The sequence below is a fragment of the Mycteria americana genome, chromosome 6 (genome assembly GCF_035582795.1).
Source record: "Mycteria americana isolate JAX WOST 10 ecotype Jacksonville Zoo and Gardens chromosome 6, USCA_MyAme_1.0, whole genome shotgun sequence".
Lineage (NCBI taxonomy): Eukaryota > Metazoa > Chordata > Aves > Ciconiiformes > Ciconiidae > Mycteria > Mycteria americana.
Genome location: NC_134370.1, coordinates 67,808,709 through 67,829,417, shown reverse-complemented (window position 1 = coordinate 67,829,417; position 20,709 = coordinate 67,808,709). Strand labels below are relative to the sequence as shown.

General features: G+C 50.7%; 1 protein-coding gene across 1 annotated transcript in view; it reads left to right on the top strand.

Annotated features, from left to right (window-relative positions):
- The first annotated feature begins 311 nt into the window (after positions 1-311).
- IGDCC3 (immunoglobulin superfamily DCC subclass member 3) overlaps positions 312-20,709 on the top strand; it is a 106,140-nt gene continuing 85,742 nt past the window's right edge. Inside the window, exons 1-2 of the mRNA XM_075504214.1 lie at positions 312-382; positions 11,489-11,794. Coding sequence (XP_075360329.1) covers positions 316-382; positions 11,489-11,794 — 373 coding nt within the window. The 5' untranslated portion in view covers positions 312-315. The remainder of the gene's footprint in view (positions 383-11,488; positions 11,795-20,709) is intronic.

Sequence of the window (20,709 nt, the reverse complement as noted above, 5' to 3'; positions counted from 1 at the left end):
CCGGCGCGGCGCTGCCGGCGCCCCGGCGGATGCGCAAGATGGCGCAAGGCGCTGCCCGCCCGCCCCCGCCCGCCGGCGGCCCCGCTCCCTCAGCGCCTCCCCCCCGCCCGCCCGGCGCGGCGGCGTGCTCGCGCGGAGGGGAGCAGCGCTGAAATCCGCTTTTTGCCTTTTTTTTTCCTTTCCTTTTTCCCCCCTCTCCCCCCCGCCCCCAACTGGGGGGTGGTTCTCGCCTCGCCTCCCTCCTTCCCTCCCTCCTGCGCGGGCTGCTCCCTCCCCGTGGGGCGCAGGGAGGCGAGCCCGCCCGCCCGGGATGCCATGGCTCCGCCGGGCTCCGCGCTGCCCGCCTGCCTGCTGGGGCTGCTGCTGCTCGGCTGCCGCGGAGGTAAGAGCCGGGCCGGGCTTGGGGAGCGGGCGGAGGGACGGAGCTGCCGCCGCCGCCCCCGGCACCGGCGCTGCTCCCCGCCGCCCTGGCCCCTCGGTCGGTCGGTCCGTCCGTCCGTCGGTCGGTCGGTCCCGTCAGCGGTCCCTCCCGCACTTCGCATCCCCCCACCACTCCCGTGGTGGCCGGGGCCGGTTCCCCGCGTCCTTCCCCACCCTGCCCGTCGGTCCCGGTCCCCCGCGCTCGTTCCCCAGCCGGTCCCAACCCCGCACGCCTCCCCGCTCGCTCCCAGCCCCGCGCTCAGCCCGTCCCCGTGGCATCGGGCCGCCGTGGAGGCTGAACGGGGCCGAACGGCTCCGGGGGCTGGAGGGACCGAGCACGGCTCCGGCACGCGTGTGTCCGCCGGTGCAGCGTGGAGGTGCACGGCCACGGCTGTCCGTGTCACCCGCCGTGTTAGCGTCCCTCTGCGGCAGCGGGGGCTCGTCCCCTCTGGGAGGGCGCGTTGGGGACACGGCTTTCGGCTGTAGACTTCTCCGTCAGCCCATCCAACCCCTTAATCTGAAGGCAGCCCTAAGTGTTCCCCCGAACCTGTGTGTTTTCAGTTGGAAACCCCACTTGCGTGGGGGGCTCTGGGGAAGGGGAGACCGTGGTGTTTGTGAGGCCCTCGCCCCCGTGGCCAGCGCTGGGGAGGGAAGGGGTGGCTGCCGTGGCAGTGGCGTGGTTGGGCATCCGCGCTCAGGGACCAAATCCAAAATCATCGCCGGCGATGTGAGCGGGAGACAGCGCCCGAGCAAACGAGTCGTGTTTGATAGCAAAGGCGGTAGCTACAGAAAAGAGATGTTGGGCTGCAAGTTGCAGGGATGACGGCGAGCTACTTTAAACCTACAAGTATTGTGCTCTCCTGTAATGCCTGGCTCGGTTCACACAGCCGTAACCGGTAACACCACCCGCCAGACCAGGGCCGAACTACAAAAACATCAAAGGGATTTTTTCCTTGGACCTACTGTGCACATGCCCTGCTGATAAATTGCAATATTTTCCTTCTACTGGTGATGCTGCTTAAGCATGGGTCTAATCTGAGCAAGATGTTGTTCTGCAGCGAAATACCCGGGTGCATCCTGTCCTCGCCTCACGTAGCAGCCTTAAAGATAAGGAAAAGTAGGAATTGTTTAAAAAATGTGCAAGCAGCCCAGCGTGGTCAGAGGGAGAAAAGCGTTTGTTAGATTAATTAGAGATTAGCTGCTGGAGTGTTTAGGAAACCAGACTGTGGGCTATTCCCATAATAAATCTCGCCACGTGGTTCGTAGCAGCCACGGCAAGGAGGAGAAGCCAGTGTAACTCGCGGAAAATAGAAGTTGTGTGTGAAGTGGATGTAATGAAGCAGGTCTTGTTACTTGATTGGGATTCCTGGGTACACAGCAGTGCAATGAGGATGGTTGAAAAAGTACTTATTTTTGTGGGGAGGAAAGGAAAAGAAGTGAATTTTTGAAAGCAGAACTTTAGTAAGTTGGGTTTTGTGTCTAGTTTATCGCCTGCTGCTGTCCAAATCGCCCTGTGTGTCTGTTTATGCTGCGACTTGGCAGGTCAGTGGCTCCTGATTTTGGGGTGTGTTTTGCTGGCCCCACTAAAGAGTGCTTGGCTGCACTTTAAAAGTTTTTCTGTTCTGAGGTTTTCCCCCCCCTCAGTGGGTTTATACGCTCTAGATGCGGTTAAAAGCGAGGTAATGCGTTTCTGTGCTTTACTGAATTTAATAAACCCTCCTGCATTGGTGTCAATCAGCGCCGGAGCAGAAAGTCTCGCTGCGGGGATGGATGCTGCGTTGGGAGCGGTGCCGTGCTGCGTGGGACGGGATGCTCCGCTCCCACCCCTGCGGTTTTCAAACTCCCCGAAATGCTGGGCTGGTGACCGTGAACCAGGCATTGGGAGCTGCTGGTCAGCGCGCTGGAGTGGGCTCAGCAGCGAGACAGTATTTTCTTTCTTTTTTTTTTTTTTTTTTTTTAATTTCCTGGAGCTCTTTGTTCTGGGTGGTGGACAGCTTTTGTCTGTTATTGCTGAGCCCGGCATTCAAAGACAGGCATTGGATACGAGAGGCTCCCCAGCTCTGCTCAGTAACAACCTTGGAATTAAACATCATCATTTATATTTAAGTAGGCTTAACTTCTAAATTATTGAAGCTATAAGCTTTCACTAATTCCCACTCTGTGTGGCTTTGTTGGTTTTTTTTAGATGCAAAAAAAGGATTGCTTTCTCCTAAATTGGTGTAATACCCCGTCTTTTTTCTTAATATACATAGAGGGTATCTGGTATCATTTTTCCCCAGTAACACTCAGAGACGCTATATGAAATTCAAGCCCACATTTGGGCTTTGTCTCTCTCGGGGAGTTCAACAGGAGAATCTCAGGACGTGGTTTTCCTGCGTGGCGAATGCAGCAGGCGGCCCGTGAAATGGGGTGGTTGTCTCACAACCGTATGCTTGTGCACCACGTTTGGGACCGGTGCTGGGTGCGAAGCTCACACAGGGGCCTGAGCGTGCAGCCACCCATGCCAGTGGCACGCAAACATCTGCTGGGGCCACCACGGTGCCAAAACTAAACTTCTCGTTGGAAGTATTTAAAAGCCAGCCAATAGAGAGGGGAATAGGGCGAGTTGGTCCCCTCCTGATCTGCCCTGCCACCCCCTGCGCAAGGAGTTGGAAATCCTAAACTTGTCTAATTACACGTCGTCTTACTACCTGTCAGACTCTGGAACTTGCACAGCGCAAGCTCTCACGCTTGCTTAGGAGCTGGGAGAGGGTCCTAGGGAGAGGAGCTGGGCAGAAGGTCCCAGATCCAAGGTTACAGCCTGGTTCCCTGCTCCTCTCCTTCCTCCTCAGTCCCAGTTTTGGCCCATGTACCCTGGTGCAATGAGCCCGGCATGAGCCAGCGTGGAGCAGCTCAGCAGCCGTACTGCCTGGCGGAGAGCTGCAAAACTGCTCTCATGTTATGTGTGCGAATGAGAAAGTGTCTCTCACTCTTTTCTGTCTGCTTAAACTTTTCTTTCTCTGATTTCCTTGTTTCTGGAGAGTCCCGTGTCACAGCGTGTGAAGTGCCAAGCGGTGACCCCGTGCAACGCCAGCCCCTTGCTTCACAAACTCTTGGGACGCTGCTCCTCCCGCACCTCCCCATCCCACTGCCTCGAAACATCTTTCTCCGCCGTGCTGGGATGGCCAGACCTGTCTCGCTTGTCTCAACACAGCATTAGGATCCAGCGCTGGCTCTGGCAGGAGCAGGATGGGACCCCGACGTGGGGCTGAGGCATGGGGAGCAGCGTGCAGCAGAGCTTGTGCGAAGCTGCTGCCGGTGCCTGGCTTTCTGCCCGTGAAGCAGCGAGCTGATCCAGCATGCGTTCGAGCAGACCATGCGCTTCGTTTTGCAGCCTGCAACGGATCTGGGACAGAAGATGCATTTCCCCGTGCCCCCTTTCCCCCTCTATATTTTATATTTTGCGCTCCTGGGCTTCTGACCCCGGATATTGTCCTTTTATTTGATCTAACAAAACAATGCAGGAGCCCCCCCTCTGCAGATTAAGAATTCCCATTTAAATCAACTGAATAACATTGGGCAGGAACAGGAATAGTCCGTTCAAAATTACTTTGAAATCACAAACTTATTTGAACTTTACTGGAGCTTTTAGTTTTACAGAGTTTAGAAACTAATAAATTATGTAGCAGGGCTCATGAAAATCTACCCGAGTCCGTTTATCCAAAAGAATATGCAACATTTTGGTTTTGCAAGAAAATAAAAATAATTGTTTACACATGTTCAGGAGTCATTGGCAAGCATATAAAACTGATGGTTAAGGAGGCGAACATGTCAATAATTGCACTTTAAGAGAAGAGAGAGGCAAATAGGCAAGCGTACTGAGAAAAGCACACAGCATACTGATCTGGCCTTGCTATTATATCAAATGTCACTGTTGTATTGCACCCTCCACTCGAGAGGAGCCCAGTCACTTAACAACCCAGACCCGCTCCTGCGTTGGTAATTTAAAACCAGAGTTTCAGAGCAGAGTCAAGGGTTTTGCTGCCTTTTTTTTTTTTGTTCTTGCGCATGTGATTGTGTTGATGAAGCTAATGGCAAGTCAGGAGGATGCAGGTTGTGGCGGGTGATTCTGCTGAGTTGTGAAGATGCTTTTGCAAAAGAATCTTCGCTGCTGAAATCTGAGAGTACGTGAAAAGGGAGAGAAGTGCTAGTGTTTCGTTGAAACGGCTCTGGTTTTGGAGCAAGCAGGGATTGGTGCAGTGCTCAGCTCCTTGAGAGGAGTGAGGCGATGCTGTCCTCCATCCTGAATTTCAGGGTGGGAGGTGATAAGGCAGAGGGGATGGCAGGGAGGAGAGAGTGCTGTATTTCCTTTGAATCCCCTGGATGCAATTAAGAGTTTCAAACGTTTTAATGTGCACAGAAACTTCTCTTCCCCAGAAGGACCTTGCCTTTTCCTTTCCTTGCACACCATCCAGTCCTGCCTGCCAGTACTCAAGCTGAATTCCAAGGGCTGGGCGGTGGGGCTGTGCTGGCTGGTGGTTTTGGCACCATGAAGCCAGGGTGCCTGTGGCTCTCTCGGCAGCCTCATGCCTTCGTGCTTCTCCCAGCCGCCATGTCTCTGATCCACGAGCATCATTATGTACAGTGTGGCCAGTCTGTGCCCTGCTGGGTCTGTGCAAGGGACCGGCCACAGGGACAGCCACATCCCTGATGCTTTCTTGCAGAGTCAGGGATTGAAACCCCTGTTCTGCGTTAGAGCAGCCTTGGGGGCTGAAGCCTGCGGGGACCCCGGCTCTGGGCACAGCGTTTCCCATCTTGGGCACTGCCTTTGCCGTCCTCTCATGCACAGTTGTTTCCTGCTCCGTATTTGTATCACTGATGGCCTCTGTGGTAGGACTGTGATCTGGTCAGGGCTGCAAAACACGTGGGGAATGCAAATAACACACATCCTACGCTCGGCTTGCTGCCGTGCTCTCTGGATGCTTCACTGTGGATGGAGCTACTGTGGGCAATTAACTCAGAAAAGGTCTTTGCCCTTTCCAGCTATACCAACAGGTTTCACCCCGTTTTCTTCAGAGATGGGGGAGCCCACAAGGACTCGGAGCTCGTCCTGGAAAGGGTCTTTGTGCTGTGAACGCTTCCAGCTTCCATGCTGTGTTTAACAAGCGACCTCCTGGGATTTGCCCGGTCTGGTCTTGAACATCTGAAAATTATTTGGGGCCACTTCTCCGGCTCTTTGGGCTGTGTTTGCCTTCCTCGACAGAAACCTGTGCCTCCACCAAGGGCAGTGATGCTGGGCATGTCTCTGGGCTCCGCATCAGGTGGCCGAGAGGTCGTGTTATCCTCGACAGAGACCTCCTGCAATCGCTTAACGAGTGGATGTGGTTTATGTGCCCTGATGGAAAAATCGCTTTATATAACCTCCCGTCCGAAAGGAAAGGGAATAAAAAAATTCTGAGCTAGTAAACTTTACTGCCAGCAAGATGTTAGGCCTGTTACAGCCTATTCTCCTCTTCTTTAAATGTAAATTTTTCTGGATGCCCTAAAGAGCCAATTTGCACTTTACTGCAGTGTAGTGCTTTTCTCCTTAGGGTCTGGGTCAGCCTCAAGGAGATTTAAGGGGGCACCAGCTGGATTTTTAGGTTGCCAATTTCATCAGCCTGAAACCTGTTATAATGTGCTGGAGAACATCTTTCAGGTCCAGATATCTCTTCCTTCCATATCCTCCCATTTGCAGAAGGGTTTTAAAAAAAAAAAGCACCACTGAAAAAACAGGAGCCATTTTTTGTAGGGCTGTCCCAACCTGTACCCACGTTTTTGGTCCTAATATTAAGCTGCATCCCTTTATAAAAACCCCGGGTCCTGGGCTCGTGGGACTCCAGGGGCATGTTCTTTTGGCTTTATTGAAGCAGGACCGGAGTGGCTATCCTTGGTGATGGTAAGGCTCGCCGGTGGGTCGCTGCTGATTTATGCTGTGTTATGCTGGGAACGAACACGGTAAATCAGGAGAGGGCAACTTTCTGCTCATGAGAGGCAGTTTGCAGGTGGAAGTCATGCTGTTGGTGTGATGAGAGAGGAGCTGGGGTCTCCCCACCGGTGGTTCCCAATGCTGTGCTGGGAAGAGCAGGGTGGACCTGACTGCTCCTGCAATATCTTGCCTTGCCACGAGCTCAGACCGGGCCCTTGGCAGGTCATTTCATCTCTCTGTGATTAATGTTCCCTGTCTAGAATGGGAGTAATAATATGGGCTTCATCTGTTGGGACCGCGTGCTCCCAGGGCAGGGATGGCCCTGCTGGCTGTGGGTCTGGACAGGGTCCAGGAGGATGAGCCGTGATGTGACTGAGGTCCTTTGCGATGAATGTCACCGCTAATTAAAGCTGTGAGATTAGCTGCTGTATTTTTCAGAAGCCCAGGAGGGAAGGCCAAAATCGTGTTTCCCAAATGGAAAAGGACAATGCTAGGGTATGAGCAAGTTCTTTTGAAGCTTTGAACATGAATCACAGTGTCAAGTAAAAAATAATTAAACTTATTTTTTTTTAAATGTACTTCAAAGTGTCTTTTAAGCTTCCCATTAATTCGAAGTTCTTTCTCTCAGCGCTAAATAAATCTCTTGGTTCAAAAGCACAAGTGCTAATTGGTTTCTCAGAGTATGCCTGTCTGCTTGATCAATAGGGGAAGTAGTTTTTGTTAAATATTTGCACATATAGTCACATATTGTATTGCTCAGGGAGATGGTAAATGTTTCTCAAAAGGAGACTTGTAGAATGAGGATTCCAATAATTTTCTTGTGGCCTTTATGTCAGAGCTAATAACGCTTCCTCCTCCATCCTTTTGCAGAAAGCAAAGCAATTTTCCCTTGCGCGCTCCCCGGCGCAGCCTGCCGGCGTTGAGACAAGCAGTCTGTTCAGCTGCCTGTGTAACACCCCTGCCTCTAACTACAAACTCAAGCTGCTGTGAGCCGAGTTTTACAGTTTCTGCATCGAGCAGAAAGTGGCTGTGAGCTATGCTGCTTTGCAGTCCGTTTCAGGAGGTACCCGGGACGTTGTGTGGGATGAGCTGGGTTTGGATATGCAGAGAGCCGTTGGAGAGGGATGGGACTTTCAGACTCCCCGAGTGAATGTGCACGGCCTCGGTGATTTCCTCTCTGTCGCTCTCAATTGACTGCACTTTTACTGTTTCCATGTGCCTTCGGAGTGTCGTTTACTTCCAATTTTGCAGCATCGTTTCTGTGCCTCGCTGCTAACTACAATCAGTTATTTATGCTAACGGAGTTGGGTCCCTCTCTTCCCCCGTTACCTCCTTGCTTTGTATGTGCTCTCCCTCTGGCCCGTCTGAGCTGATCTCTAGAGCAAATGCTCCTTCCTGTGCCAGGAGCCTTCTTGTCCCACCATGGAGATTCCTCTGTGAGTGTCCCTGTCCCTTTGTCTCTCATCCGAGCATCCCGGGGAGGCAGGGCTCTGTGTTCAGACTCTGCCTTTGAGACCTGGAGCCCCCCAGTGCCAATCTCAGAAGGCCAAACCCAATGTCCCTGTTTGAAGTCCGATCCTTGAAAACCACTTTTAATGCAAATAATCCCATGGTTACAGCCAAATGGGCGAAGGGGGGTCTTTAGAAGGCGACAAAGAAGGTGTAAGACACCCAGTTTCTACCATGCCTTGCACCCAGTTCTCTCCGGCGCGGCTGTGCATTGACCATGTGGATCTTAGGTTGGGCTGTTTGTGGACCAGTTTCTCACACCCATTCCTGATGGTGTGCAGCATCCCAGGGCCTCATTCTTTTTTGAGAAAACCTCCAGGAACATGATGGCCTGTAGAAGCACAGCATTGAGAAGGGTGTCCTTCTCACCAAGCCCGCTCTGTGCCCCCAGATGAGGCCATGAGGCTGAGGGCCATAGGCAATAGTGCTGGCTTCAAGGTGACCTTTGGCTGGGGAAGAGCCCATGGTTACTTCCTCAGAGCTTGCTGCATGCTGAGGACCTGCTGGACTGCAGTGCCACGATGGTGCTGAAACACGCTCAGGTCAGCTTGCCAGCTTGGTTCTCGCTGACCGTGCCACCAATGACTTACCTATTTGCGAGACTCAGACATTTACCCCGTGGAAGACGGAGCCTGTGTTTTTTGCAGAGTGGGATACCGAGGCCCTTGAGGACCAAAGCTCAGTTTTTTTTAAGGCAATTTCGGATCTATCTATTTAACGATGCAGATAGGCAGCTTTAGGATGTCTAATGTGCCCATGGTGCCAGGGAGAGGCATATGCCTCTCAGTGTCTTTCAGCGTCTAAGTATCTCAGGAGAAGAGAGACTTTTGGCTGAGTTTGCATGGAAAGGCCATGTCGGGGTAAAAGATAGAGCTTGGCTTCTCCTGCATCCCCAGATGGGGTGGGCTTGCTTCTCCCCATGCGTCCGGTTTTTTGGTCGCCTGGCCCTGAAGCCCCAGGAAAGTGGCAGTGGGATTTCTTCAAGGTCAGAAAAGTATCCTGTGAAAAAAGCATCCATTGAGGAGGAATTTGGGTGCTTCTGGACACTGTGAGGTGTCTGTGGGTTACAAACCAGTTGCACACTGTGCATTGCGCAGTGTCACACCTTGAGGCACAATCCCCCTCTCGACTACAGCCCGAGGAGACCCCAGGACCAGCCAGTGCCCATCCCCACCCCAGCATGTGTCTGAGGGCACTAGTCCTAATTATGAGTGTCATCACTTCTACTGCTTGCACAGCCTGGAGTTAGGATGCAGACCGAATGTTTATGGAGGTAAACATGATTATCTCCAATCACAGGCCTTAATGATGGTTATTATAATGACAACTATTGTGGGAAGGGCATGTAATTATGTTGATTCTTCCTTTTATTGTACATATAATAATAAGCTGTTTTATCTAAGAGTACAGGGGAGCTGGGGGAAGATGGGGCATTTATTTCATTAGGGATTTTTTTCTGATTGCCTGTTAGGCTAAATCTTGAAATCTTGTTCAATCTTTCTGGAGTCAGGAGTCCACCTCGGTTCAGTGGGAAGTCAGGACATGAGAGTCCTTATCCTACCTAACTCCCAGGGCCCCCCACGCAGGGAATGGGGCCCCGGCGTGGTAGGTGCTGTTGAGACTCTGGCCACTTTGCGGAAAAATGTGGAGCATTCATCTAATTCCTTAATATTCACAAAACAAAGTAATTGATGGGTTTGTGCTGGCTGTAGTCTAACTTGCTGAGAGGACCCCAGGGCTATCTCATAAAAAAGAAGTCACAGTGAGCGATAGATCACTGAGATGGCTGGAGCTAGCCTGACATTTTAAGACTTAATGGGTTAATAAAGTGTATGTTTTAGGTGTCTGTCACTAAGTAGAGTTTGTCCATTCCCTGCACACACTCATACCTTGACAGCAGTACCTTTGACCTGCCGTGCACTACCCCTGCCTTCTTTGTCTGCTCCGTCCATCTGCCTCGGCTCAGGTTGCACTCAATGTTTATCCCCCGTAATCCAATTTAAGTTGCCGTAGAAAGCAATGGGGATTTACAGAAAGAAAGAAAAAAATCTCACTGGGTTTGCAGAGCAGAAAAGACAGACTTTTTTCTCCTTCTTTTTCTTTAGGATAACTGCCTCTTCTCCTCTCTTTTGTTTTTACCATGCATTAACGATCTGCCCTCCACTCTTTGAGCCTAGTGTGGTAGGATCTGTGTTAGGGACGGGCATTACAAAGACTGTGCTGTGGCTGGTGTTTGCCAAGAGAAATTGCTCATGTGCATCCCAATTCTGTGAGCAGCTCTGGACTCGGTTGCCCTGAGCCCATGCAAGAGGGGAGAAGCTGTATTGCAGGTTTGAGCAGCTGGAAACCTCCACCCATCGAGGGGCTGTTGCACAAGGGAACTGTTAGAAAGGCTTTCCCTGTATTCGGATGAAATTGTAGTTTTCTTACTCTGTTGGAATTTCTTTTCCATTGCCTTCTTTAAAAAAACCATTCACCTCCATCCCTGCATTTATACCCTTCAGATATTGATATGATTCCTGTTTCTTGGTTGCCTTTTGTCTTTCATGTCAGCATGTATTTTGGGCTAATCTTTAAACAATAGCTCTATTTCTGTCATCTTCTGTAGCATCTAATCATGCCTGTATGGCAAATTATACCCTAAAAAGGTGTGCTGGACCAAGTGAAGCATAACATGCCAAAGACATAGTGTTTAAACGTTCTGTTGGCAAAAGAAGTAAATTAGTATGTATCTGTATGATGGGAAGCGAGGGTTTGCCTATTGTTGATACAAATTCTGCAGTAACTTATCTCTGGTGGACATCGTTTAGCGTAATTGCTTTGCAAGAAACCTTTTGTGTCGCTGAGCCAGAACATTGTGCATTTGTATTTCGGTGCTTAACTTGCTCTTCATTAAGGACAGAATAGCACCATCCTTTGCCTGTTACAGCGTGAGAGAGACCAAAGCGACAGAAGGGCATGGTGTTATGTGCGAGAAGCAAACAGCCTCCCGCTCTGCCAAGCGGGAGAAGTGTTGCAAAGATGCCGGTGGCAATATGGTCTGAATCTGGAGCTGCCGATCCCCCTCTTCACCCCTGCCAGCTGTGCTGCAAACGGGTCTGGGGCTTGGCACAGCCTCCTGCCCGCCTGGTTACATGGGGAAGGGGAGCGGATTTCTTGAACTGGTGTAAATTCTCCTGGGGTGGGAATGGCTGATGTTGAAGTAAGCACTGCCCCATGCTTGGGCAAGTTTTTATTCTGTATTGCTGTTTCCCTGCAAAGGGAGGGGAAGAGGCAATCTTCAGTGGGGTATGAAGTGGAGCTGGGGTTTGGCAAGCCACTGGAGGGGTGTGCCTGCCCATCCCCTTCACTGGAGTCTCCAAATGCAGCCTCGAAGGTCTGTGCCTGTTTGTGCCTTTGGAAACTGCACCCGGAGATTTTGATAGCAAAGCCTTGGGAGGCAAAGCATGCCCAAGGGTTTCGTGTTTCTCCAAAACGCTTGTACCCTGTAGCCCTAGTGTAGCCCACTCTATCCAAAATGTATTCACCACCTGCTGTTAGCTGCCTTAGCAGTGGGTTCTTGCTGCTTCTTGTGGACACACTGCTGACTCTGTCCTTCTCTCTTCGTTTTAGATTTTGGCCATTCCTCCGAGCTGGCGTTCGTCGTGGAGCCTAGCGATGACATAGCTGTGCAGGAGCAGCCCTTGATCCTCTACTGCCAGGTGGAGGGCATCCAGCCCATCACCATCACATGGCGGAAGAATGGCGTGATGATTGTGGACAGCGAGAATGCCTTCATGTTGGCCAACGGGTCGCTCTATGTCTCCCGCTTCCAGAGGGTCCGGGGAGATGGGTCCTCGGATGAAGGCGAGTATGACTGCATGGCGCAAAACCACTACGGGCTGGTGGTGAGCCGGAAGGCGAAGATTCAGGCAGCGAGTAAGTACGGGCATCATCCCACCTGCACCTCATGGGGCAATCCTGCAAGGGGCCCTGGCTTTGCTGGGAAGCACGGGTGGGTGCTGGGTGTTCAGGGAGGGAGGATTAAAGAGGGGAAAGAGAAAAAAGAACCTGGAGCTGGTGTGGGGATCTGGCTGGCGTCTAATCTGCATAGCTGTCCAAGTGTGAAAGAAGAGCTAATCAGCCTTCTCAGGGGGAGAAAACTAAAAGCCACCTTCTAGCAGTAAATTCCCTGTCTCCGAGGGGTAAGTTATGTTAAAGTCACGCGGTGAAATAGTCCATGGTTTGTGTATCTCCAGCGGTGGGTTTGGAAGCCTCTCTGCTTTGCAGCATGTCTGGGCTCTGCTTGGCAGGCAGTGCTTTCCAAACCATAGGCAAAGACCTTCTGAAGGTCATGGTTTCTTTCATTTTGTTATTTAAGGCAGGCAGTGTGGAGGCAGCAAGGTCTTATTTACTACCCAGCGTGGCAGTGCCTTTGGGGGCAAGGCTAACAACACTAGACAGATTGTCTGGTGGGGGGAGCCCGGAGGAGAAGAGAGATGAAAATGTCAGCGAGGGAATGAAATTTAAAGGTGGGGGAGGAAGAATTACAGGGCAGGCTGTGACTCTGGCCCTGCGCAGTACCCAGCTTAGCCCGTTGCGCTGCCACAGCCAGAGCAGTTGGTCCTGTTGGGTCTCCTGCCATGCAGGCTGCTGGGTTCGCCCTTGCTGGCTCTGGTTGCTGGTTTGTGTTTGTCCCGGGACTGACGGCAGAGCTGAGATGTTGTGGTGTTTTCTGTCCCTGTTGTGTTGATGGCCAGCTTTGCCCACAGACTGTCTGTGGGCTCTGGGGGTGCAGCTGCTAATCCTTTTTGCATTCAACCAGAAGTTGCTGGTGGGTGTAATTTATGTACGGGTGTGAAGAGGGGTGTCTGGTACAGCCCCGAAACCCGGTTGAATGCTGGCTTGTTAAATAAGTTTTACTGAAGGGTTCTCCAACTTGTCTGGGAGATGGCTACCACTCTTCTTTCTGTGCAAGCCACTTACTACCACTTCTGTTGGTCCCCTGGCTGCACTCCCCGAACTGGGGGGCCTTTTGGAGTGCTGCCGCCTGCTCCCTGCAGTGCCGGGGCCGGCTGGTAGCCCACCAAGGGAACACTCCAGCCCTTGTGTATAACAATCCCTGAGTGCACGAAGTGGCCATCTGCAAACCTAGCTTTTCAGTAGTGTAAGAAGTGACATTGTCCAGGAGCCAAGGGCTTTGGGTCCGTGCCAGATTAGCAGCTGGATCTCAAACTCGTCAGTCTTGTGGTGCTAAACCTTGGAGCACTTTTGGTGAATGGTTCTGGCATTTATGAGCTGGGAGCTGGCTGACGCACAAGCACAATGTCAAACTTCTTGGACCTGTAAACAGGAGACATGAGAGCTGGAGGAATTACCTTTGGGATAGTGGATTGTCAATAAACACTGTTATCTCGGCTCCTGCATCAATATGTATGTGATGTGCTGTGTGTCCCTGAATAGCATTTCCTTTTGTAGCCGTAGTTTCGTGTGAATCAAAATGAAAAAGAGATCATGTTGAAAATGCTCTGGACTGTGTTCTGGCTTCAGGCTTGGTTTCTTGCCAGCCCTGAGAAAAGGTCTGGGTGAAGCCAGCACAAAACACAGGGCACCTGCCGATGCCACAGGTGCCTGTGGATAATGGGAATAAAACGGGATGTTGTGGGCAAATGTAACCTGCTGCTCGGGGCGAGCTGCCCCGCTCTGCCTGAACCAAAGGAGCATGCTCTTGCACTTAGGACTCAGCTTAAACATAGATGAAATCTCCTAAGAATGAATCACAGTCGTACCCTCGAGCCCCCGTGTCTCAGGGTGGTTACACACAAGTAATAGCGATTTTCCTTGCCCCAAGTCCCGATAAGCAAGTCAAACAAAGGAGGAGGGTAATTATCCCCATTTTGGAGATGAGGGGACCATTGCATCGAAGAAATGGGTGCTGGCTGCCTGGAAGGAAAAAAAAAACAAGCGCTAAGCAGACCTTTGCGAAGCAGAGTAAATACTGCCGGTGGGTAAAACCTCATCCCAATGCTGATCTCTTCTTCCCTCTGAGCCTGACATCTGAACACAAAAGGAAAGGAGAAATAAAAACCTTTCACAAACAAAAATCTTGAAAGTTGATCAAGGCCATGCTACTGAGGAATAAAAGGGATCTGACAGACCGGAGCCCCTCGAGAGTTCTGCTGCACTTTTCGCTGTCTTCAAAGGCAGGCTGTTAGTCTCATATCACCGTTACAGACCCTGGCTTTGTATTATTGCTTGGAATATAATCTTCTTGGCTCGGAGGAATGTACATATTTGCATTCAGGAAATGTGGGCTGGATATCATATTTTTATGTTTCAAATTTACTTCAACACTTGGCATTGAATAAAATTTAACTGGAAGAATATGCTGCTCTCAGCCGCTGCGCGTGCGGCCCTGAGGGGCTCGAGGTGCATGCAGTTTCCCCACGGAGCGGGCACTTCTTAAAACCTTCCTCCTAAAAATTGACTCATTAAATTTATTTAACTAAAATTCAGGGAAATTTCTGTATGTCATCATTATTAACCAAAGACGCTCAGTGGAGGGAAGCGGACCTTGGCTGGTTTGTGGATTGGCAGGTCAGGTGCTAAACACATTGATAATATTTTTGTAGCGTAACCTTCTTTTGAACAAGTACAAGTGTGCAAGAAGCCTACGTGTGACTGAGTTGAGCGGAGGCCCTCGGCATTTCCACCCTCTGCCTAACACGCCAGTTGGAATTTTTTCAGTTGCTGTTTCTGCGTCTGTTCAAACCTTGGTGTGTTAGTTTAAAAGGTTGTGGAATGCAACATGTTTTTATAATCTGATCAGGTTATTGAATACAGATCTTTTCTTTCTCCTAATGACAGTTTCATAACTTTGCATGACTCCGAGCTGTCTTAATTAAAATCAGTTTCATAGGCAGAGAGTTCTCTGGAGGCACTGCTTGGCTGTGTCTTCGTGGGTCTCTTTGAGGAGCTGTATTTCCCTTGTGTGTGCCAGAAGCTGATGCACGCCTTTGCTGTCTGTGGATGAAGATACCCTCTGAGCAATAGGAATGGCTAGAGTCCACTCCTTTGGAAGGTGAGCTCCCCAAAACGCAGCCGCCTTTCTCCTCATCACCACCCTTTGCTTAACTTGGCCTTACTTGACTCTGATGATGTTGTCTCATGGCATTTCCAGCCCTTTTTGCCGATACTGTAATTTGATGGAGCTGGCTCCACTTCGTCATAAATCACAGCCCGGCTGGTGGAGTAAGACCCATTGATTATATCGCTCAATAACAAGCAGTTACCACTAATTGGAAATCACCATCAAACTGGGTATCGGATCAGGCTCTGCACGCATCCGGCTTGAGAGTAGCAATTTTCCCTGTTTGATCTGGTGCTATAAAAAGCAGGAAAGAGGGAAAGTAAGCCAATTGTGCAACTTAGAGCCAAAGAGGTTTCTTGAAGCTTGGCGAAATGGGCCTGCCCAATATTTGAAGTACTGTGGAACCTGAGAATGGCTCTGGAGGTATCTGGGCTCGTAAAGATGCTTTCATCATTGTATCTTGCTACGGGGGCACTGTTTTGGAGCCAAGCTTAGCACTATGCATCCCTTCTCTGTTCCCTTACCCCCTTCCCTTCCGCATCCTGCCCCAAATCCCGCTCCTCCATCCTACTGTTCCTGGCCGTCCATGGCACCTACCCTGCCAGCAGGAGGGCAGGACTGATAGCCCGGGCAAGGCAGATGTTATGTCTCTTCTCTGCATTGATCCCTGCAGACAGAAGCAGCAGCTCCTCTCGCCCAGCCTGGGGCCAAGCATGCTCTCCCCGCAAACACGCTGGCCGCTGCAACCTCCAGGCCAAGGGTCTCAAGGTCATCTGCAAAGTATAAAAAGGGGGGAGGTCTGGTGCATATGCATGCTTGCAAGTTGTTTTCCCTGCCAAGCTGTGTGGCTAAGGGAGGAGGTTGGGAATTGCGGGGTTTTTAAAGCACGAAAGATCTTCCCATCATTTCGGCTCCTCTGCACAGAATATATTCAGGGTTTAACCTGCAGCCCCCTTTCCAGGCTCTGGGGTGGTGGGAAGAGCTGCTGAGCCCAAATAATGGCAGCATTTATAAGAGTGTAGAGACAAGAAGGAAGTCTAAAAGGATTAGGAAGAGACAAAGGGGGCTGATTATTTTATGGGTCACAATACAAGGCATTAGAGTGAGATCACAAAGGGATGTAATTACAAAAGAAGGCCATACTGGGGGGATCAATCCAGGATTAGAGTGGGAAATGTTTTTACACAGTTTTGTTCCACTCATTATGAAGTTAGCATTTTAAATTAAGGTTTAAATAAGGTGGCACCAAAGTTGTCACCAAGGTATTTCCTGGGCAATGCCACTGTTTGGATGCAGATTGCGAGTCTCGCTCAAAACATCAAGGCAGACCTTAAACGCATGGGCTTGCTGTTGGTTGTTCTTGTGTGCGTACAGTATCTGTATTGTCAGCAGAGCCCTACCTATAGCTTGCGCTTAGATCAAGTGAACCTGTTTCCGCAGTTGGAAGCGGGATACTTTTGTGATGACACGTTTTAGTGGTGCGAAACACGTGCTGGAGGTAAAGGTATGCTTTTAAAGCAAGTGCCTTGGTGTTGGTTTGCGGCTCTGGAGACATGGTCGTGTTACTTCCAGGAACTTTTGGCTAATGGTCGCTTGCATTTTATTGCAATTTAATCCCTGGTGTTGCATGCCAAGTTTCCTCCATCCACAAACAGATATATTTTTTTTTTCAATTGTGGCTCTGCTTGCATTTAATGCCCTTTCTTCTCAAATGCTGAGCATAAGGGCTCAGTTCTGGTGCCAGTGATGTTTTTTTATCTGTCTGTGCTTTGAATGCTCACAGCTCTTGGTAAGCCCACAGCAAGTTCTGGGCTTGTAGCAGTGGGTCTCAGAGGGGAAAAAACCCCATGAGGAATTACTAAAAAAAGGAAAGAAAAAGAATTTAAGTAAAGGAAAAAGACTGCGAGAGGTTTCCAGGGGATGGAAATGATGGGTGAGTGGGTTATTTCCCTCCATCAGCTCTTTTGGCTGCCTCTAGGACATGCTGGCTCATGTGATGCTGCCTCTCACATCTGTACTGTTGCAGTATTTGGCCCTGTGTGTGCTGCAAAACAAATACACAAATATAGGAGTCACCAGGGGGAGAGCGGAGAGATTTGACTGGGAATTTTAGTAGATTTGCAGGATTAAAAGAGTTTGTCACTTACCACCCACTGCATTTCAGTGTCTGCATTTAACAGCCAGCATTCATCCTGAGACTTGAGCACATTATAAGACCATATTTCTTTTGGCTGCTCATTTCTTAGCAGTGTGATAGTTATTTAAATATCATCTTGCACTTCTCCGCAAGGCTTCTAACGTGGATGCGCCAACCTTAGCTCCGGCAATGTTATCTCTCATATAAGGGGTTTGCACTGCAGGCAGTAATGTCACTTAGTCATTTATAGAAAGCTCAGGGGAAATATATCAGAAGAATTTCATTAATGGTAGCACTGTTGAGTTATTTGTCTCAATTAACTCTTGGAGCACAGCTGAGGAAGTTCTGGCATCTCTGCAGCCCGCGCCTGCAGCACGAGGCTGCTCCCGAGTTTGCTGCCTGCGTTTTTAACACAGGGCAATGCTCTGCCGGTACCCATGCGGGCAGCTCTGTGGAGACAGCGCGGTGCTCAGCCTCACGTGCTTTTACGCTGCTTGTTCCTCTGGCTGCTGCTTTGCTCCAGCCTCTCCTTGAAGCATGGGGCCAGGGCAGGTCTCTGCTACCTTAGTCTTCTGCTTGCAGTCATCGCCCCGGGATCTCTTTGGTGCTGTCACCTAGAGCAGCTCTTCATCTGCTTAGGCTTGTCTCAGCTTAAGCATTTGTAATGCCACTAGTTATACGGTTGTTCTTCCAGCGGGCTGGTGATGGTGTGATGGTTATATATGGCTTTCACTCTCATACTGCCCTACAAGGGTCCCAGCTGGCTGAGCAAGTCACCATGGTGTGGCCAGTAACACTGATCTGTGCCTCAGTTTCCCCCCTCTCTGAACCCAGGATGGGTTTGCCTCAGTGCCATTGTTTGCACACCCCTTTGAGCATCTTGGGGGGCAAACTGCTATTTTGTGTTTATTGGGGACCCGCATTAGTTGGGGATGGTGTTTCATCTGCGTCGACTCTTCCCTGCAAGCCTGTCAAGAGGCAAAGGGCGCGCAGTGCTGAGGAAAGACTGGTGCCCAGGTGAGAGGGGGGCTGGTTTTCTGCCGCTGTTCATTGGCAAGGCTGTGAGTAGGAATCAATTTTCAGGGGCATTTGACCAGAGCAATCAATGCTCTTGATCTAGTGGGTAACCAGCAAGTTAAAGAAAATCATCGCTGTGTTTGCCTGAAGGTCTGGTCATGGATATAACCACAGTTACTGAAAACAGCAAAATATGTAAATAGATAAAAGGGCACAGAGGCTGTAGACAAAGATACTAGATTTTGTCAGGGCCGTGTCTTTTTTGCTGATCCCTGCCCACAGCAGCCTGCCTGCCATGAGATTGGGATCTGGGGACCCTGCTTTGAATGTTTGGGGCCTTTGGGTGCAGTAGTGATATGAGCAAGGGCAGACCTCACAAATCCCCTCTTACAGGTGAGTCCCCGCATGGGGGCCAAAGCTGCTTTCCCAGGGATGGCAGGATGAGACCCAGGAGAACCATCAGCCAGAGCTCCCCGACACTGAGGGATGCTGGATCTCTGCTCCATGCACCACCTCTTCCGCTCCGGTTTTGGCTCTACCCACCGTTGCAGCCCTGTCGCTGGGAAGGGAGTCTGCTCCCACACCTCCTAGGCACAGCATATGGTTTTCAGAGAGGTTCTTGCTTTAAACCCAATTTTACAGTTGGGTTGACTGAGGCAAAAGGAGGTCAAACGATTCGCCTGAGGTCACTCAATAAGTGGCTCAGATTAAATCTCAACCCACGACGCTGCCCGTTCCCAGCGCTGGCTGTGCTGGCCGGACCAGATGGCCTTCTGAATGCGGCGTCAAGATCCTCGGCTTTTTCTCTACCTCATTGTTCTCCATTGTGGGCTTCTGAATGCAGGACCTTGAAAGTGAGAGTCATTTGGATTTGCTGAGTCCAAGTTATTCTGTTTAATGACATGGATTTGCAGGAGAGGGTTTAAACACGCTGCTTTGCTATGGAGGTTTGAATTTTGCAGAGATTCACCTCTTTGCTTTGGTTTTCTGATGTTAAAACTCTCTCTGTCCCAACCAGCTAAAATTGGTCCCTTACCCTTTCAGCTGCCCCGCTGCTGGCTCTCCGGCTGCAGGGCTGCCCTGGCTTTGTACCTGCGCGGGTTTGTCCATAGGGCTCTGAGGCCCCAATCCCTGGGATAATTCCCCGGGTGATTTTGCTGCAGTGTCCACAGCACTCTGGTCTGTCCGTGCAGTCTGTGTCTTCCCCCTTAGCTTGGTCCTGGGATTGCACAAGGGGGTCAGTGGAGGGTGCTGCTGGATGGACCATATCATGTGTTTGGCTCTGGGAGCCTGCAGGCTCTCCTGTTAGCTCTGGAAACACAGAGAGAGATGCTGACATCTCCCTCCTGATCTGGTGTGGTATCCCATACATCGCTCCTGACAGTTAAAGCAGTGCATTGGGTATCACGAGACAAGCTCCGTCCCTACTCTCTAAACCAAGGAGCTGCCTGGAAAAGCATGGCTCCGTAACCTCTTTTGGAAAGCAGCTGGACAAAATCCTTGGGACAAGCAGAGCAGAGACCATCTGCCCAGGGAGCAGTGATGCTGGGGTAGCTGTCCCTCCCTGCCTGGGGCAGGCTGCGGTCCTTGGGGTGCTGGGGAGCTCTGCTGCGCCCGCATACCCCTCTACATCCAGCCTCCTGCAGGAGGGCCTGCACTGGGGACCAGCGCCACTCACATGCCTCAGTAAGTTGGCACCTCTTGAGCGTGCCTTGATTAATGGTGGGTTTTTTTGTCAGTCCTAAGAGGCCCCCATTATGTCCCTTTGATGCTGCATTTTGCACTTACCACTGTCACTGAGCTCAATGACTAATTTTCACAGGTCACGGGAGAGGGACAATGGATCAGGCCACGTTTGGAAGAAACAAATGAAATTTTGCTGCAACTGAGAGCACTAATTAAGCGTGAGGATCAATTTGGGTGTACAAAAGAGATAGTTTTAGGCTGCTGGTGTGTAAATGAGTGGCAGTGTTGCGGTAGCAGAAAAGGCTCAGTGTGTGCATACTTCAGCTGCAGCGTTGCACTCCGCTGCATTTGATCGATACTTCTCTGCTTATTCATGGAGGAAAACCCAAGTATTTTCCTGCCTGCTGTGCCCAGGAAGGGCAGGGACAGCAAACCTGCCGGATCAAGTCATGGTTGATCACTGCGAGATGTTTTTGGCCAGCAGCAGGAGCTTGTGTTTCTTCAGTTGCACTGCTCATCTTGGAGCATGGCACTGCAAATTGGCTGTTGGCTTTTGAGCGCAGTGCATTGCATTCCTTGCCCATCTCTCTGGGCAGGATGATGCCCATCCTCATCTCAGGCCATAGCTCACCCTACCAGGGATTGCACTGCTTTGCTGAGACTGCAGAGGAACGCTGACTTGGAGGAGGTGTCAAAGACGGAAGGGGGACAGTGAACTCTCATCAGTGAGGATGTCATGGATGCAGCAGGAGGGACAAGGAAAAGCCAAGGGTGCGCAAGCTGGGTTCATGGTTTCACTGAGCATTGAAGAAACATGATTCAGGTTTGCCCAAGTCTTCACATACACCAAAATGTCAGAGCTAATGTATATTTGGGATGAGCTGCTCGCAAATGTCCAGGTCCCCAGGCTGTGCCAGTTAAAAT